The sequence below is a fragment of the Elephantulus edwardii genome, unplaced genomic scaffold (genome assembly GCF_000299155.1).
Source record: "Elephantulus edwardii isolate Elephantulus edwardi_28Jun2011 unplaced genomic scaffold, EleEdw1.0 scaffold00097, whole genome shotgun sequence".
NCBI classification, from domain to species: Eukaryota; Metazoa; Chordata; class Mammalia; order Macroscelidea; family Macroscelididae; genus Elephantulus; species Elephantulus edwardii.
In genome coordinates, this window is record NW_006399847.1 from 8,810,878 (window position 1) to 8,831,084 (window position 20,207).

General features: G+C 37.4%; 1 protein-coding gene across 1 annotated transcript in view; it reads right to left on the minus strand.

The window, feature by feature from the left end:
* Nucleotides 1-20,207, minus strand: part of LAMA1 (laminin, alpha 1) — a 177,285-nt gene that overhangs the window by 16,614 nt on the left and 140,464 nt on the right. The window contains exons 47-55 of the mRNA XM_006891430.1: nt 18,945-19,095; nt 18,147-18,271; nt 12,815-12,965; nt 11,967-12,111; nt 11,132-11,273; nt 8,746-8,860; nt 8,014-8,184; nt 5,503-5,654; nt 2,127-2,312 (exon numbers count right to left, since the gene is read on the minus strand). Of these exons, the coding sequence (XP_006891492.1) occupies nt 2,127-2,312; nt 5,503-5,654; nt 8,014-8,184; nt 8,746-8,860; nt 11,132-11,273; nt 11,967-12,111; nt 12,815-12,965; nt 18,147-18,271; nt 18,945-19,095 (1,338 nt within the window). The remainder of the gene's footprint in view (nt 1-2,126; nt 2,313-5,502; nt 5,655-8,013; nt 8,185-8,745; nt 8,861-11,131; nt 11,274-11,966; nt 12,112-12,814; nt 12,966-18,146; nt 18,272-18,944; nt 19,096-20,207) is intronic.

Consider the following 20,207-nt stretch of genomic DNA (forward strand, 5'->3'; position numbering starts at 1 on the left):
TGTCAGAGGCGGTGCGGTTGGCGCAGGATAGAGCAGGGTTTAGAGCTGTTGTGCATAGGGTCGCTATGAGTCGGAAATGACTCGATGGCACATAACAACAATATATGCTTAACATATTTTTCAACATGGCATGGCAACCTATCCCCAAAACTTTGTTTTCCCCATGTTTTCCACCTGACAAACACCTAAGCATACTTCAAAAGCTGACATCTGACTGGGCTGACCTCAGAACACACTCCATCTCTGATTGCCCCAACACCACATGTCTTTGAAATACTAGTTTCTTGACTGCAAACTTTCCTTCCTCCAAGGTCAACTGTGAAGCTGTGCCTGCATGTATTTCATAAGGGTCTTTCATAAAATCCAACCTAGTACAAAATTCAAGCTTTCCCAAGAGGTAATTTTGCCAAGGACACTGAGTGTGTGAAATGTAAGGATTTATTCATGGTCACAAGTTATTGGCTAAGCCAGAAGAAAAGCATTCCGATGCTCCATGTCCATTTGGGTTTTTCTAAGCAAGTTTTGGTGTTTCAAAGGCCAGAGTACAGAAGCTGTGCCATAACCATGATGACAGCAAAGCAGTGGGAGATGGGGAGGTATATTGTTATTCAGGGGAACCAGAAAGAATGAACTACCACCCATGGGCAGATGCTAATCCTTCTGACCACTCAGGGCGAGTGGGGTCAGCTGCGCCACATGGGAGAAGAACTCTGCAATGTTCCATAAGAATGATTTCCCTTAGCCACAGACTGGGGAAAAATATTTGGTAAAGACATGTCAGATAAGGGACTTATATCTAGAATTTATAAAATACTCAAGCACCACAGCAAGATAAACAATCCAATTGAAAAATGGGCACAGGATATGAACAGACACGTCACCAAATAAGACATTCAGATGGCAAACAAACACATAAAGAAATGTTCAAAATCCCTAACTCTAAGAGAGATGCAAATCAAAACAACTATGAGATATCATCTCACCCTAGAACAATAGCAAAATTTAACAGAACAGCAAACAACAAATGCTGGCAAGGTTGGGGAGAAACTGGAACTCTTATTCACTGCCGGTAGGAGAGTAAAATGGTGCAACCACTATGGATGGCAGCTTTCTCAAAAAGTTGCAAATAGAAATACCATTTGACCCAGCAATTCCACTACTGGGAATATACCCTAAATAGACCATAAGTGCAACCCAAGCAGATATATGCACACCCATGTTTATGACAGCTTTGTTCACATTAGCAAAGAGTTGGAAACAACCTAAGTGCCCATTAACAAACAAATGGATAGAGAAGCTGTGGAATATTACGCTACATTGAAAAACAAGGAACTCATGAAATACTACACAAAATGAGGAATCCTGGAGGACATTATGCGGAGTGAATATCTCAGTCACAAAACGACAAATACTACATAAGGCCACTGTTGTAAAACAGGACTGACATTGGGGTTTGGGTGAGATGAGTAAGATGAGGGAGAGAACTGTTAAAAAGGAACATATGATTAAGTATTATTGTCATGACAGGAGTCCAGAAGGAAGGCTGTATAGTAGAGTGGACTTGGGAGGAGGGGTTGTATAACAATGAAAGAATGTTTCTTTTACTTTTCAAAGAGAAGAGCAACTGGGGAAGAGGGGTGAGCAGAGAAAAAAGTGCAACAATGAATGAATGGAAATCCAAAGTCTGTAAATTTTCATTAAAATTAATATTAATAAAAAGAATGGTTTCCCTTAAAACAGTTACTGATCTGATGCTGCCAGTAGCTCCGCTGTAGAGATTTCTTAAAAGACATGAGTTCATGACACAAGAAACCCACATCACATATTTTCTACATGCTTTTTAATCTTTTTTTTCAGATTTGCCTTAAACTGTGATATTTATCGACAATTGCCTTGAACTAATGTTTCAGTTTTTCTAAAAGTGTGTTAGCCTGATGTACTTACTGTTCAATCAAATTTAATCAGTGGGGTCCTTCATGATGGAAGAGCAGAGTTCATTTTTTATTGAGGATGGTGTAAGACTTCTGGTGCTCTCAACCAGAAGAACAAGACTGCAGAATAGGGTAAGCATGCACCACCACGGATCAGAAAGGGCAAGAGCACACTGCGGGCTCAGGACCACTTACTCCATGTTGAAGATCAGATTTCTGATGCAGCCATGGAAGGACTGTTTCACTTTGAGCACAGATGCCACTTCGCTCTCTGGAATACCCCCTACGTACAGGTTGGTTACATTTATTGTCCTGCTTTCTGATAATGGGGTCAACCTCATTTCTATAGGACTGGTCTCATCCAGTTGAACAGTGATGATTCTGAAAGGGCAAAGGGAAAAATAAAAGAAAAAACAAAAAAATTAAAGAAAATAGCCATTCATTTTAATATATATTTACAGCAAGTTATTACTAAATAATAAAAACTTCCTGAAATAAATTTTAATAAGACTAAACATAAATAAAAAGAAAACCCTAAAAATTAAAATTTACTCAATGTTCTCAAAAAATGAACAGGATATTAACAGTTACTATTGAGTTTTATTTGTGTTTTTATTTTAGGAAGAGGGGTCATTCTGAAATGAAATTAACTTGATAACAACTGATAACAATAATATCAACTTTAACCTCATTTATTTGCCCAAACAACAAAGTGTCTAGCACACTTACAAGACATTTGGTTTTAGAATTAGCTTTAAAGAAAATACACGAGAACCTTGCTATAATGCTTGATTGTCACAGAATTATGCACTGTAAAGACTTTATTGGACCTCAGAAAAGGTCTTGGTTAAGGTAAAGAATACCAGAAAGATGTTTCCCTGTGTTTTACTGACTATTTAAGCTAACATTCTTATCAGATCTACAAGTGTATCATCACAGTCTTTCCCATGGTGTGTACTTAGGGATTTTTTTTCCTTTCTTTCTTTCCACCAGATTGTCTTCAAGAGAAAGATAAGCAATTTCCTCCTGTGAGATTTACAGCCTCTGAAGATCCAGTGGAGGGGCAGCTATGAGTCAGTGCTAACTCGATGGCACATCACAATAGCATCATTAACAAGAAAAATAATTAAATTATACCCATATGTGTAGGAATTTTAAAATTTAAGAATTACTATATGCCAAGAAATGACAATGTTTAAAGAAAATCCTTAATATGAAATGGCAATGAAAATGCTGATGTAAAACCTTAGGAATCCAGTGTTTACAAGTAAAATTATATTTTGATATAACTGTATTAGAAAAGGCACTGAAAATTAGTGAGTTAAAGGAAATGAGAAACATCTGTGGGGACCTGCAAAAATGGGGTAATAGTGGTCATAATTTAATGGTGATTAGGTTTATGAAACAAAGAATGGGGATGGTTGTATAAAAAATGTAAACTAAGTATAAAACAGAATGTATGAGAATTTTGTATGCAAACCAATATAAAAGAAAAAGAATATCAAAACCCCAAACAAACCTGCTGGAGGGGCAGCTGTGAGTTGGTAAAAACAACAACAACAAAAAAAACCCAAAAACAACAACAACAAAAAAAACCCAAAGTAAAAATAAAAAGTAGAAAAGACATAACAAAAAAGAAACTAATGAAATAGAATGTGGTTGAATAAATATCTTGATACAGTGGAAACAATTCCCTTATATATTTATATGTTGTTGTTATGTGCCATCAAGTTAACTACTTTTCATAGCGACTCTATGCATAATAGCTCTGAGCCCCGCTCTAACCTAAGCCAATTGCACTGTCTCTGACACACCTATTCTTATTACGCATTATTGTGTCAATCCATCGTCTTTACTTTTCCCTTGACCCTTCAAAGCATATTCTTCTCCAAAGACTATTCCTTCCTGGCTATCATGATGTTTTCAATTGGCCCGGTGGTGATAATCTTTGTTTTCTGATGCTGAGTTTCAAATCATGTTGCAGAATACAGCCCTTGACCCTCTGCAGCAAATACTTAAGGCCCTGCTCAATTTTAGCAAGCAAAGTTGTGAGTTGTGTCATCTGTATAAAGCAGGTTCTTGATCAGTCTTTCTCCAATCCTGATGCCACATTCCTCTTCATGAGTCCAGCCTCTGGAATCATCTGTTCTGCAAACAGATTGAAGAGGTGTGGAGACAGGACACATTTCTGATGCACTCCTTTCCTGATTTTGAACCATGCAGTATTTCCTTGCTCTGCTCTGACAAATGCCTCCTGGTCCAAGTATAGGTTTCTTATGAGCACAATCAAGTGTTCTGGTATTCCCATTCTCCTCAATGTTAGCTACAATTTGTTGTGATCCATGCAGCCAAATGCCTTTGCATAGTCAATGAAACAGACATTCTTCTAATTCTCTGTGCTGTAGGCCAAGATTCATCTCACATTGGCAATGATGTCCCTAGTGCTACTGTTAAACCCAACTTTTATTTCTCATAGTTCTTTGTTGATGTACTGTTTCAGTCACTTTTGGAAAATCTTCAATAGGATTTTGCTTGTGTATGATAGTAGTCATATTACTCAATAATTTCCACACTCTGTTGGATCACCTTTTTTTGGAACAGAAATAAATACAGATCTCTTTCAGTCAGTTGGCCAGCTAGTTGTCATTCGGATTTTTTAGCACAGCCTGTTGAGTATGTCCAGGGCTGCATCTGTTTGTTGAAATATGTCAACTGATATTCCACCAATTTCTGGAGCCTTGTTTTTCCCCAATTCCTTCAGAGTAGCTTGAACTTCGTTCTTCCTCACCACTGCCTGTTGAACATAAGTTATTTCATGAAATTGTTCTGTGTCAGCCAGTTATTTTTGGTACAGTGACTCTATGTATTCCTTCTATCTTCTTTTGATGCTTCCTGAGTCATTCCGTATTCTGCTCATAGCATCCTTACGTTTTCCAACTTGAGAATTGAATTTGCTCTCCAGTTTCTTCCGCTTAAGAAATGCTAAGCGAATTCAACTCCTTTGATTTTTTTGAACTCTAGCTCTTTACATATTTCATTTTAATACTTTGTTTTGTCTTCCTGTGCTGCCCTTTGAAATCTTCTGCTTAGCTTCTTAACTTCTTGATTTCTTTGCTTTGGCTTTTTGATGCTTTATGTATATAATTATATATATGCATCCAATAAAGAGAGCATAGATTCATATAAAGGGATCTCTGGTGGCTTGGTGGTGAGGAGTGGCACTGCCATCCCTAAGGCACTCAGTTCAAATCCACCAGCTGTTCTGTGGGAGAAGGATGAGCAATCACTTCTCATGAGATTTAGTGCTTCTGAAAACCCATTGTAGGGTCAGCAATGAGTCAATTCTGACTTGATAGCACACAATAACAACAATGATATTGACTGTGCAAAGTTATCCAACTGTGTAGACTATAACAAATTATGGATACCATTGAAAAAAGTAGAATACAAAATACTTAATTATGCTAATCTGGAACTTGTCCATAGACTTAGGGCAGATGCTCTAACAGGCTGGGTGACACCATGTTTTTAAAGCCAGGGATGTCCCCATGCAGCTCCACACAGAAAGTACCTCTTGCTCCTGACCAGGGAGATGGAGTGCTCCTGTCCGTCCCCATAGGTGCCTGTCGGAGAACGCAGCAGAGTTCTTCGCAGGCTCATTCCATCCCCAAAACTAACGTGCACCTCGACGTGGCCTTCAATCAGCAGGATGGCAAAGAAGGGCTGTTTTATAATAAAGAATTTGCCATAGAAAATCCATTATTGTAAGATTTAGAAAGTTATCATTATCTAAAGGTAACACTAGTGTATCAGATGCCATAATGGTTACCCACAGGGACAATGTTTGGTAGAGCTCCCAGATTAAGATAGGCTTGGAAGCAGGAGTGGCATCCACCTCCTAAACAATATGTTTCTGGAAACTCTACAAACTTAGAGAAATGACAATAGTTATAGAACAAGGTTCAGGTCTTTTGTTCACAGGGTCACTATGAGTCATGTTTGACTCAATGGCACATAACAACAACAACAACAACAACAACAACAACAACAACAATGTGGGTATATTCACACTAGGAAAGTGATGTCTTTAAAATATCCTAATCTAGCACACTATTTTAAGTGTTGTATTTTAATTTCTGTTTATATAATTTATTTGCATTTTACCCTAAATACATTAAAGATTTCTATTTCTTCAGAGGCTTCATATACATTATTTATTGGTATAGTATGTTTTAACATATTTATCATGTTTAACATATATTTTTTTAATTCTCAAAAATATGGTTTGTTTATGTATCTATTAGTATTGTTGTTGTTGTTGTTATTGTTCTTCCAGGAGAAATAATGAGCTATCATATCCTCCCATGCAATTTACTGCCTCTGAAAACTCACTGGAGGATCAGCCTATGTGTTGGTTTTAACTTGACAGCACATGACAGCAACCATTGTATATTATGAACATTTAAAGTTTTTCTCTGTAAAATTGTAGACATTTATAAAAGCGTTACCACTAAAAAGGTTGATATAATATATGATGCCATAAGCACTAGATGGCATCATTAATTTTTGATAACTTTGATTTGTAAGTAACTATTATGATTGGTAGAGGAAAGATAGTTCCTAAAAAAGTTAAATATAGAATTATCATATGATCAGAAATTCCACTCGATACCAAATGGATCATTAAACATTATATATTAGAAGCCACTCAATAGGTGGTTTCATTAATGGACAAGTGGATTGTGTGTGCCTACAATGGGATGATATTCAGTCAAATAAATGATTCAACTTTTGATAGAGGCAATCAATAGGGGGGGGGCCCTGAAATCATATTAAGTGAAAATAAAACGCAAAACCCCCAGAACAAACCAACAGGATGTAAAATGTAATGCATTGCATGATTCTGTTTTACAAAATATTCAAACTGGGAAAAGCCATAAATATAGAAAAGTACATTGGTAACTTCCAGGACCTGGAGATGGGGTAGCAGGGAGCAGCTATTTAATAGGGGGCACAGAATTTTATTGAGGGGTTAAAAAGTGTACTTGAACTAGAAAAGGACTCTGGCTATACAACACTGTTAATGTACTATGTGCTGCCAATTTGTTCACCCTAAAATGGTTAGTTTTGTGCTATCTAAATTTAACCCAATAACAAAAAGGAAAAAAAAAAGAACAAAGGCACTCAAAGATTAGCATAGTCCATAGAATAATTTTAGTCATCATTTGCACTTTTTACTGAGTGGCTGAGGAATTTGGGGCCAGTGGTCCTGGCCTGACACATAACAGCTGTGTGACCTGGGACAGGTAATCCTGGCCCTCTAAGCCTGTTTCTACCTCAGTAAAATAACTGCACAAAAACAATACCTAGGAAGAATCTTGCCTGGGAGATGATCATACTCTGTAAATGTTAGCTGTAGGATCTCATTTCATTAAAACAGCCATGAGCATTCTGTAAAGCTGGAGGCACAGGGGTTAAAGTCTGCAGCCACTGACCTGAAGACGCTGTAGATTTCAGTCTTGGAAAGCCCATAGGGAAACTCTGTCCTGCAAGGTGATGAGTCAGAACTGACTCCACAGTCTGGGGTTTGGCTTCTGCGAAGGGCATTTAAACTATGCTTTACGTGCAAATGTGAGCACAGTGCAAAATGAAACATAAAGGTGGGAAAGTTCCTTTCCTCTCTTCTGGTGCTGATTCACATTTTTCTTTCTCCTCCTTCTCACCTTTTATTTGATAAAGGAAGTCCTATTTTTAGAGTAGGATACTAAAGAACTTTATTGAATCTAAGGCCTTAGTGCTTCAGCCTTCAAATGAAGAGTAACTGCATAAAAGGCAGATGAACACACAAATACTATCTAAATGAGCCTTTTAAAATATTAAGGATAGACAGCAAGCATCTTTTTCTCAGTGTTTAGACAAGGAAGATATAGTATGCATTACCAGCAACAATAACTATTAGTTAACAGAGGTGTCAAGTCAAAAACAGCTGGAAGCAGAGCTGTACAAATGCTGTGACTCTTAGTTTTCCCTCCTGAGCTTCCAGGACTCATCTTCTCGAGCCTGTAGCTGGCCAGCTACTCACCACATGCGCCTGCCGTCGGCTGTGCCTCTCCCTGTCCTCACCAAGACCGGCTACAATGATGCCACTGCTTCTCTCGGTGGCAAATGTGGCCAACAATTCCGATTCTGGTGACAAGGGCTTGGGTGGCAACTCAATATAGCCGCCTTTCAAGAAGCTAACACTTCGGACAGGCTGGTTACACAGGAGATAAAAAAAAATCCCATCAGTTCCCACAGGAATTTTTCGTCTACCATAGCGGAGTTCCTGCTGTTTTAGCCGTATTATCTCTTTTTCTTTTAACATTATTTTATATTATTTTATTAATTTCAGTGAACATTAACAGAGATTTTGGATTTCCATTCATTCATTGTTGCACTTTTCTCCCCACCCCCCCCCCCACCTCCAGTTCGCTCTTTAAAAGCAAAAGAAAAATTCTTTCATTGCTATACAATCCCCCGCACCCCCCCACCCCATCTCGAGGATACTCCACTCTGCAACCCTCATTCCGAACTCTTATGATAATCATAATGCCCTAAAATATATTACTTTTAAACTGTTCTCTCCCTCATCAGCTTCAATGCAGTATACATAAATGATCCAGTTTTTCTCAGTCTTACCCCCACCCTGATGTCAGCCTCAAGCCATATTCTCTTATCACACACCCTACTAGTTTTTACTTTGTTATATTACTAAGTTGACAAACTAATGGACATTTCTAGAAACTCACTCCACTATGAATAAGACTCTTCATACCTCCAGTATACAGCCTTTTTTAACTCCATATGAATTTCTGAGTAAGTCAAATGTTGATCTAGATATTTCCAGATTTTTTATACAACCCACGTAGCTTCTGCTGGTGATGCCTTTCCTGAAGGGAAGCACATGAGAACAGCAAAATACCTGAATATTTTAACTCCAATTATGGAAGAAGGATTAACAATGAATTTGTAATGTTGAAAGATGGTTTTCCCCTGTGTAACTTTGCAGAAATACTTAAACATCTAAAAACTGATGAATAAGAACTTTAGGTTAAAGAAATGGTTTCTTTACTGAGTGGGAGTTTGGCTACTATCATGTATTGAATTGTATCCCTCCAAATTTTTTATATAATAATATAACATGAAAATGAAGCAAAATTATTCATGATTTGATAAGCCAATCACTTAAAAAAGGATTAAGGGTGGAGTGCAATATCTTTAAACCATCACAACACTGATCTACTGTACAGAAAATGTCTTTGGAGTGTGGCCTATAATATCTTTTATTTTACAAAAAGTAAATTGGAAGGGGAACATCAGAACCATCAAGAAAAAGAGAAGTGGTCTGTATCCTTTGGACCCCTGGTCAAGAAAGAGAATCCTCAAGGAATGTGGGCTTTCAGATCTTAGCTTGCAATAGCGACCTCCCTTCAGAATCTTCCTTGCCCTCAAACTAGCACTTTGAATTTAGACTTCTGGTTTTCTAAGCTATGAAAGAATTTCTTTTCATTAAAGTCACTCACTTAAGATATTGCTGCTATGAAAACACTAGATAACTAAACAACCACTTAAATGCACATCTAGACAAAACCATGTTTAATAATAGGTGAACAAAAATGATTATTATTACTAATTAAATATAGTTATAAAGACAAAGTCCAAGAATAAGAAAAGCAAGAGTTAGCAAAAGAATATTAGAGTCAGTTCATGGAGTAAGTATTGTTGTCGTTTGTTGAAGGCCAGGCTATTTCCCCAAACTGGATACATAGAGAAGTCCCTGGCTGTTTTCCTTATATTTATAGACTTTGCATTTGGTAAATCTGAGGTTACTGAAAACTCTATTTTTAATCCTCAACTCAATACCATGCATTTCTGATAAGAATGTACCATATTCCTGTTTGGAAAGAGGCTTTTGTTTCCAAAATATGGAAACTGCTGGATGTTTCAAATTGTACACATGTGTATCCGCTAATCATAGGAGAAACTCATAATAGTATTTTTCCTTTTCTGTGTTCTACAGTGAATTAGGAGTCATCAGACAACTATATGATCTGGAGCAAATTTCAGTTCTTCTTAATCTCATACTTTACAGTAGGAACTGTAAATGAGAAGGCAAATTCGACTTAATCCAAGTTCCCCATGATCTTTTTGTCGGTAATAGCTTTCTAGAAAAAGGACCTTTTGTACTTTTCTCCAATGTAAAATTGTCCACATTTAGACCAAGTATGAGTGGCTATAACTCCCTGGTTCTATCATCGTTTGTATCTAAGATTGTGTCTCAGAGAGGATTCCAATCCTGGCTCTGTTTTGGCAGAACAGTGTGACCTGAGACAAGTGACAAGCTTCCCTGAAGTGAGTGGTTAAATCTATGTTTTTAAATGATGGTCCTTATAACTTTGAAGAATTTTTGGCAAATGAAAAAGAAAGAGCTCCCTGAGTTATTTAATCCAGTGCAAACACTCAAGTGTCTATATTGAGATTCTGCATAGAAATTATGTTTGAAAGCAGGATTCTGCTATAAATGCCCAGTTGAAACCACCGAGCTGAGTTGAGTGACCCAGCGTGGACATTTCCAAGCTCTAGTCCATAGAAGTTTGACAAAAAATTGGTTTTCTTGACAGCTAATCCTTTTTGTTTTGTTTTGTTTTAAAAAAGAAACAAACAATAAAAACAATACTGAGAAAGTGTTCTAGAGCTTACTTTGTGTAATCCAAAATTACAAAATAGAGCATAATGAAGTATAGCAAGTTTGTATAAATTATTAAAGCTATAGAGTTAAACACGATTTACTGTTATAAAAGAATTCCACCACCTCTCCCCTCTACCTTCTTTCATGGGTCTTCCCAATAGTGGTCTTTCAACTCTCACATGCATTAAATCAGTCTACTCATGTGAAGAGGAACTCTTAGTTAAGTTTTGGAAAGTATGAATTTTTCTTGCTTTTAAAGAGACTGTATTGTTCTAAAATATTGAGAAATGAGGACGGTGTGTGATAGAAAGCAAATATTGCATGACAACAATTTCTAGATAGTCTAAAGATAATAAAGAATCATTAGTTTAATTGTAGAAGTCTTACTTTTATAACCCAATTTATACGCCATATAGCAGCTTGAATAAAAGTTAGTGATTGGGTATGTATTTTTTCCAACTGAATATCATACCTTATAACTCTTGACCTAGGTAACCCCCCAACATAAATTGGATCCTTATCAAGGCGATTGAGATCTGAAGACACTCCTGGAGCTTCACCTTGTTTGGTTTCTTTGTAACTGGTGTTAGAAGCATCAATGACCACCAGGAGTGCTAGAAGGAGATAGAAGGGAATAGAAATGAAGATCATTTTCTATTTTAAAATGAAACAAAACTATTACACCTTTTTCAGTGCAAGTCTGTCAACCAAAGTTCATTTACAAATACATATCATTTTATATTATGCAAATTTAACCAATTAATCCTATTAAAGGGAACTTTGATGGTCTAATGGTTATGAAGTTGGACTGCCAACCAAAGGCAGGTGGTCTGAATTGGCCAGCTGCTCCACAGAAGAAAGATGGGCAGTCTAGTCCTGTGTGATTTATAGACTCTAAAAACCTACTGGAAGGTCAGCTATGAGTTGGTTCAGAGTTGATGGCACATAACAATAACAAGAATGTTATCGACTATAAATGGAAACAATGTAAATTATCTATATAAAAGTAAATAAATCTAGACTACACATGGCTAAATGACAGTGGTAAGTTCATTAATGAAAATATCAGAATAGGTTTGCCTCTTGAGTACCATTTGACCTTTACAGTAAAATAAAGCAATTGGAAATATATAAGTAGAACTAAAATATTCCTCCAGCAAAATGCAAATCCTCCTTCTTGGTATCCAAAGATAGTAGTGGCTTTCAATTACTGTACCCTTCAGGAAACTGAAGTAAATGAGAGTGCTGTTTAGAACGAGATCTCTCCCTACAAGGGAGACCAACATCATATTACATATCAGACTTACCCTGTTTTTTGTTTCGCTGGAAGGCAATTTTATACCAGGTCCCATTGTTAAAACGTCTGTCTGTAATAAGTGCAAGCGGTCCTGAACCCAGGTCAAAAGTGGCCTTAACTCTGCCATGAACCAGCTCAATAGACAAAAAGTCTTTCTGTAAGGATGATAAAATAGTTACCGAGGCTTTATCTTTACAAGATTCCCTACAAGTTTTCCTTTCCCTTCAAGATAAGGATGGAAAACACCACTTAAAACTCAAACAGGATCTAGCCCACTAGCCAAAGCCCTGGCCTGTGAAAATGCAAATGTTCATGAAGGTTCTCTAGAAGGCTACAAAGCCACATATGAAACAATAGTCATCGTTGTAAAAAAATTTACAGTTCAGGAAGATAACTGGAATTTCTCTGAATTGCTTTTATTTGAATCATAGATGCGCCAGCTCCCAAGAATATGAAAAGATTGAGAGACAAAGATTGAGACTCCATTGTTATGTGAGAGAAAACTGGAATAAAAAACTGTCAAATAGAATTAAAACAGTGGCATTGTGATCAGAGTGAACAGAGAAAAATGTAAAAATTTAATTACAAATGTTTAATTGATACTGGTAAATTATTGGAAAGGTTTTGCATTTTGTTTTGTTTTTCTTTTACTTTGTGTTCGTCTATATTTTCCAAAAGTTCTTCAATGAACTTGCAAATTATAATAAATGATTTAAAATGGGAGAGATAGAGCATCTATGTGTCTATAGCACAACAGTTTGTATATACACCAAACAAAACAGCCATTAGACATAAGTATACCCACAGCCATCTACGTACATATAAACAGTAGGGCCCAGTGCCCATAAAGGTTCTTACGGTGGCATTTGAAGTGAGATAGAGAAGCAGTCCATTAGGTGAAAAGGTATTAAAGAGCATTATTATCTGTGTCACTGTTGCCCGGAGGTTCTTCTCCAAGACAGAATATCCGCTCCCGTCAAAATGGAATGAGGAGTCTTCATTCTGGGGACTACAGAGCAAAGGAAGAATAACATAAACCATTCTCAGAAAGACAAAGAGAACTAAAGATCCATTTACTAAATTTTACACACACACACGACTAAATCATAAATACTAAAAAATACATTCATCATAAGATTAGTCAAGTAAAGTGTTGAATTGTATTAAAAGGAAAAGAAAGTTGGTGTAGGTGGTTTTCAGTTTATGTTTGTTCTCACTTCCTACTGTATAACTCTTTCCTTATTTCCAGTGTTTTCAGAATATTTTTTACATTATCATGTATCTCCCTCTGCTGGTATTAGACATAAGTTAGACTAGAGTTATTTTATGGAAAATAAAGATGTTTCAAAATACCAGAAGACTCATTTTACAAAATAATCACCAACATATTAAAAAAATTCTACATGATGAAGTCTATGATAGAAGGAGAATTGATGCCTTTGAGCTGTGGTGCTGGAGAAGAATACTGAATATACCATGGACTGCTAGGAGAACAAAAAGGTTCATCCTAGAGAGGGTGAGATCAGGCTGCTCCTTGGAGGCAATGGTTTTGAAGCTTCCTCTGACATACTTTGGGCATGCTGTAAGAAGGGACAATCCTTGGAGAGGGATATCATGCTTGAGAGTGTGGAGTGACAGCGTAGGAGAGGAAGACCCTGGATGAGACGGACTGCTTCAGTGACTGGGGTAATGGGGGTAGGTGTGTCAGAGACAATACGATTAGCACAGGATAGAGCAAGGTTTAGGGTTGTTGTACATAGGATCGTTATGAGTCACAGGCAACTCGACAACACATAAAACCAAAAACAACAACAACAAAAAAAACCACTAAAAAACAAAAAAAAACAAACCCCAACAATAGAATGAAGTTAAAGACTTTGACAATATTTTGAGACAAAATAAGTGATTTACAACACAGTTACAAACTATGGGCCATTGATCCTTTCCTTCAGGCCTTTTCTCATCTTTCCCCCATCTGCCTGATTTGATTTACTATTCAATTTTAAACTGGGTCAATCTGAAATGTATATGTATGTTCCCAAAACACTTGTTTAGAATATAATGGGATTTTAAAGTGAAATTTGGATTTGAATGAATTGGGATATGAATTGCAACTATTTCCAAAAGATGTAACAACCAAAATCATCCTATTTCAAAGCAAGTGAGTGTAACCAAACAATGAAATTGTTTCTATTGACAAAAACAAAACAAAACAAAGTCCAAAAAAGGTTAATGCATTATGAAAACTGAGGTTTTAAATATCTGTTGTTATAGATCATCAAGTTGGAACTGAACCATAGCTGACCCTCTGGTGGATTTTCAGAAGCAATTAATCTCATGGGGGGAGACTGCTCATCCTTCTCCTGTGACTAGCTACTTGAAATTCTATTTTTTCCTCTTTTAAGAAGTAGAACTTAAAGGAAACACAATCTGCATACTCTTATAAAGTATAAACTGATTAATAATATTTAAACCTGAGTCTTCCTAGAATTATATTCCATTGCACTACTACTTTATTAAGTCTAATTTAATGTGATTAAGAACATAGACCCAGATGTGTAGTTGCTGTTATGAACTGTCGAGTAAAACTCATTGTGACCCTCTGACTAAAAGATCTGAACCCTGTCCTATCCTGTGCCATCCTCACACTTTTTTTTCTTCGACACACTAGAGCCCATTGCTGCAGTCACTGTGTCAATCCACCTGGTCAAGGATCTTCCTCTCCTTTGCCAACCCTCCACCCTTTCTAGCATCATGTCCTTCTCCAAGGAATAGTCCCTTTCAGCAACACGCCTGAAGTAGGTGAGGTGAAACCTCATCATCCTTGCCTTCAAAGAGCCCTCTGGCTGCACCCTGTCCAAGACATATGTTTGGCTGTCCATGAGATGTTTGAGCTCTTCTCCAATACCATAGCTCAAAGACATCAATTCTTTTTCTGTCATCTCCATTCATTGCCCAACTCTCAGATGCATAGCAAGCGATCAGAAATCCCATAATCTGAATCAGAGGCACCTTAGTCTTCAAACTTACATCATTACTCCTCAATAATTTGGAGAGTTCCCTAATTGCAGATTTTCCCAGTGCAATGAGTCTCCTTATTTCCTGATGGCTGGTACCAATGGTGTTAACTGGATCCAAGCAAGACAAAGTTCTTTGCTTTAGATCCAGATTGTTGTTGTTGTTGTCAAGTGCAGTCGAGTCACAGATGATTCATAGTGACCCTATGAACTAAAGAACACTTCTATAACTTTCATTGTTTCTCCAAGTTCATAAAGTTCTCGGAGGCAAGCTATTTCAGAAGTGCATGCCACTCCTGCAACTTAAGTGTCCATCAACAAACGAATGAATAGAGAAGCTGTGGTATATTCACACAATGGAATACTACACTGCATTGAAAAACAAGGAACTCATGCAATATTATTCAAAATGGGTGACCTTTGAGGACATTATGCTGAGTGAAATATCTCAGTCACAAAAGGACAAATACTGCATGGTGCCACTGTTGTAGAATGAGGCTAACATCAGGGTGGGGGTAAGTCTGAGAAAAACTGGATAAATTATGTATACTGCATTGAAGCCAATGAGGGAGAGAATAGTTTAAAAGCAATGTATCTTAGGGCATTATGATTATCATAAGAGTTTGGAATGAGGGTTGTAGAGTGGAGTATACTCAGGGTGAGGGTGGGAGGGTAAGGGGGGATTGTATACCAATGAAGGAGTTTTTCTTTTGCTTTTAAAGAAGAGTGAACTGGGGGTGGGGGGGGGTGGGGACAAAAGTGCAACAATGAATGAATGGAAATCCAAAATTTCTGTAAATATTCATTGAAATGAATAATAATAATTAATAATAAAAAACAAAAAAAGAAATACTGGCTAATATTAGAGTACTAACTTATTCATTTAACCACTACACACATGTACATGCTATATGCATGGATCTTGAGGAGGAACATCTGACTTTCCTTCCATTGACTGAGAAGCTTCCAAGCTTGTTTTAATTGGGGAGCTCCACCCAACACTGTCCACTGTAGGTAACCATTATCTCATTTGATACATCAGTGTCACAGTGTTTAGCCTCTCAGCAACCACGAGTTACCTCTGTACAGCAAATGGACAGACCAGTGCTATACCACTTAGAAGAATGTTTGACCAAGAATAATTAAAAACAGGCCTGAGGTGCAAATCCCAGGTCTACAATAAGCTGTTTGAGTTTGTAAACATTACCTAATCGCTCAGTGTTTCTTTATGTTTTTCATGTATAGAGATAAAAGCATCTCCATGGGAGTGATATAATTGGATAATTACATGTCAGGCACTTATAACAGTAACTGAATCATGGGAAGCTCTTACTCTCTTTTAGCTATTATTATTCTGCTTTGTTCAGAGATTCTCACTGGGAAGTGAGAAGGCTAAAGAGAGATTTCAAAGTCTAGTCATGTACGTATTCATTGAGAGGTAAGTCTTCAGACTTGCACAGTCCTTACCATTCATTGTGTAATTACTACAGGCTAGAGGCCACTTTTACTTATGTTCTCTCTAGTCTTCACAACCATTGTCAAGTAGGTGTTATTATCTTTACTTTGTTTGTTGTTGCTGTTTAATGCCATCGAGTCGTAGACGACTCATAGCGACCCTATGTACGAACAGCCTGAGCACATCTTTACCCTAGCTATTGGAAAATAGATAGACAAGGGGGAAAGTTAAATTTCCAACTTCTATGTCTTGATTTTTAGGACCTCAGCTTTCACTCTAGCCCCTTGCACTCTCAGTAGGGTCTGCCAAGGACATGGCTACAAAGACTGATACGTCTTCAAATGAAATGGTGACTGACATGGATTCTCCTGGAAGTCTCATTGTCCCTGAGGTGAAGAATACAATTTTTCAGTATGTCCCTTTGACACTCAATTCCCAAGCTTTCCACAAAGGCACTGCAAGCCCTGGCCTAGCCTCATAGGGCACATAGGCTTCTGGGATCAGGCCACGGGCCCTGGCCACACAGTGGGTAAAGGATAAAAGGAAAAGTGCCCGCTCACAACACTGCATTGATAAAGTTCTCCTAGTCTTTTGGAAAAAACCCTAAGCCTGCAGTGAATAGTGCCATCTCGGGCATCTACTGAGCAAAAAACTGCCCGTCCAGCTCTTCAGTCCTATGAGTCTGGGAGAATTGCTACACTGCTGTGGTCTTCAAAGTGCTCATTTCTGAGATTCAATATCATCAAACCTCTTTGGTTAACATGCCATAAAAGTGAGTGCAGCCAGGTCCCGTGCAGCTGCCTGTGCTGCCATTGCCCCACTTTCCACAGGCATGACATTTCCTCACGTTTCCACACAGGTATTGCTGCTGACTGTGAGATATTTGAGGAGACATATTTCTTACTGGTTTTAACATCACCAGACCCTTTAGTAGGACCTGGAACATGATAAGATTTTAATAAAATAACTCTCACAAGTAATAACCACACGGCCACTGGTTTAGTGCACTGTCACCTCTTAATAAGGATTATTTTTCTTAATAAAATAAGAAAATATTTTCCATATAAACGAGAGAATTGTTACAATTAGAAATTATAATATCTTTAGGAATTTAAGAGACTATTCATAGTAAGAACTCTGTTGTCTTGTAGGTAAGAAGTTGTACTGCAAACCCAAAGACAGGTGGTTTATATCCACTAGCTGCCATGAGAAAAATGGGAAGTCTCCACCTGTGTGATTTACAGCCTCCAAAAACCCTCTCTGGAGGGTGAGCTATGAGCCTGTTCTGACTTGATGTTAATGAGCTAAGTTCAAAATGATGAAATTATACTGACTCTACTTAAAGAAGCATGTTACTATAACAAAGAGGAATAACAATAATATAAAATCTCATTCTTGGAAGTATTTCAAAACAAAAATGTGCAGCAGTTTACCCAAGATGGCTTACTAGTGACTCTGAGACAGAAGGTTGCTTGAAAAGTTGTTTGAAGTTTCTGAAATTTATGATTTATGATTAAAACATTCAAAACATAGCAAAAGGAACAATTCTTTTTTTTTTGCAGGTTAAAATAATTCCCATGCTTCTGTTCATAATAGTCATATTTCTTGCAATAAAGTGACTGATATCACAAACCTTATTGGTCCTTTTCATGTTTATGTAAATGATCTATACAGGAACAGCACATTCACTGCACTTTGAATGCTAAGGAATGTTTACCTGCCGAAACAGCCATGACACATGCCCTCCCTTTCGATGTAGTTCCACAGGCCGACAGATTTTCCATTCAAAAAGGCTTCGCCCATACAGCCTCTAAAATGAGTGACCTTCACAGCAGGAGACTTCTGATGTAAATAAAACAAACAAGCATCACCCACAAGTACTGGTGAAGAGAAATGTTTTTTGAGCACACAGAACTTTTACCTAGGAGCTCACATCTAACATAAAAATTTTGAGAAAACAATACTCAGAAAAATGACATAATATAATTACTGGATGGCTTTCCAGGCTTCAAGTGGGCTTCTATGATGACTGAAAACTAGACAGGGTGGTAAAGGGCATCTCTCATCTGGAATCACTAAAAGTGAAGTCCTTCAAGTGAAGAAAAAGAGACTCAGAGAATGTGAGGAGTAGTGAGAAACCTCACTAGGAGTGAGAACCTCAGTCTTATTTCAGATTGTAGAACCAAGTCATGGAACCATATTTGTTGACAGTATGACTGGTGTAGTAGAATAAATGCAACTGACTCTTTCATAGACACGTATTGTTTTAGTGTTCTACCAGCAATAGAGGAATTTTATACATATTAATATAGAAAATTAAATTTCCTGTTTTATCATTAGAAAATAAGTTATTGGCTTCTTCTCCATTTATTGATTATTTAAGCATGGCAGCTAACACTTTAAAATCAGCCAACACTGCAGATGAAAAGCAATTAAGCAAAATAAAAGAAGCAGGGGGATTCTTTTCAGTAGTCACCAATACTAAGATTATATAAAGGGAAAATCAGAAACTTGCCTTGATTTGTCCTCCAAGTCCTCCGACAAACATGAGTGTTGAATTGTTTATATCCAGAACATTTGCTCTTCCAGGGGATTTACTTATTTTTGTTTGTGGCTTTTGAGTTGAGCTCATTTCCTTTACACTCAAGGAACCGGTGTTTCCAAATCTGCAGATCACAAAGAGATGCAAAAGGAACATTTCCAGAATTCCAGTTCATAGCATGAAGTCCATACATTTGTCCTATGCACAGCCTACCTCTGTTTCTGTCCACATGCAAGCAATATATTCTCAAGTGGCTGGTCTCTGCCTACCCTCCTATTTCCCAATTTACTTTGCACAATCATGAAAAGCATTTCATCCAAAATGTCCATCCCAATCTGTTATCTTCTTGCTTGAAGCAGCTACTTCAGTTAGAAGTTAGCAGTTAGAGGATGAGTTAAGCCATATTTGGAGCCAGTATACTATTCTCAATGAAAAACCTGTTAGGTCACTTTAACTCCCTGATGTCCCATGTGTGATAGTAGGCTCAAGCTCCTCAGGGTTCTCAGTGGCTGCTTTTGAGGTGAAGACACCAAGCATTTTTACTGGTAGAACCACCAACCTTCAGGTTACCAACTGAGGCCAGTAACAATCTGTACCACATATGCACTCAATAAATATTAGTTACTGTTGTTGCTAAGTGCAACCACTACCAATATTACACCATTATCATGTAAACCAGTGCAAACTACAAATTCCAGAAACAACAAAATATAATTGAGAAAAGTGAAAAGGCAGATATACTTCAAGGAAGGGAGATATATCAAAAGGAAAACAGAGCTGCTAAAACAGTTTTAGCATGACTCTGAAAACCCACAGGAGGGTCAGCTATGGGTCAGTTCTGCCTCAGGGGCACATAACAACAATAAAAGTAGTTGCCTCCACAGATGATAAATGGAAAATTTTATTTTGGGCTGATATTTTTAAAATTCTCACTTGTACCATTTTCTTATGTTTCTCCCACTTGTGTACCACTGATGAGCCCATGGGATTTCTACCGCTGAGCTTACTCTCTGGGAATATTTTCCTGGGCTGGCTGCAAGAAAATCTTAAAGTCAGTGGTTTCCCTTGTTGGACTTGCATATTCTGGATAAAAAAAAATAATTTATTCTGGATAACAAAGTTTATTTCTATTGTAATAAGAGGAATATATCTTTTGTATACAGTTCATCTGAACCAAGTATTCTTTATAACCTGACTTCCTGGAGATGTCAAAGCCTATTTTATTTTACAAGTATA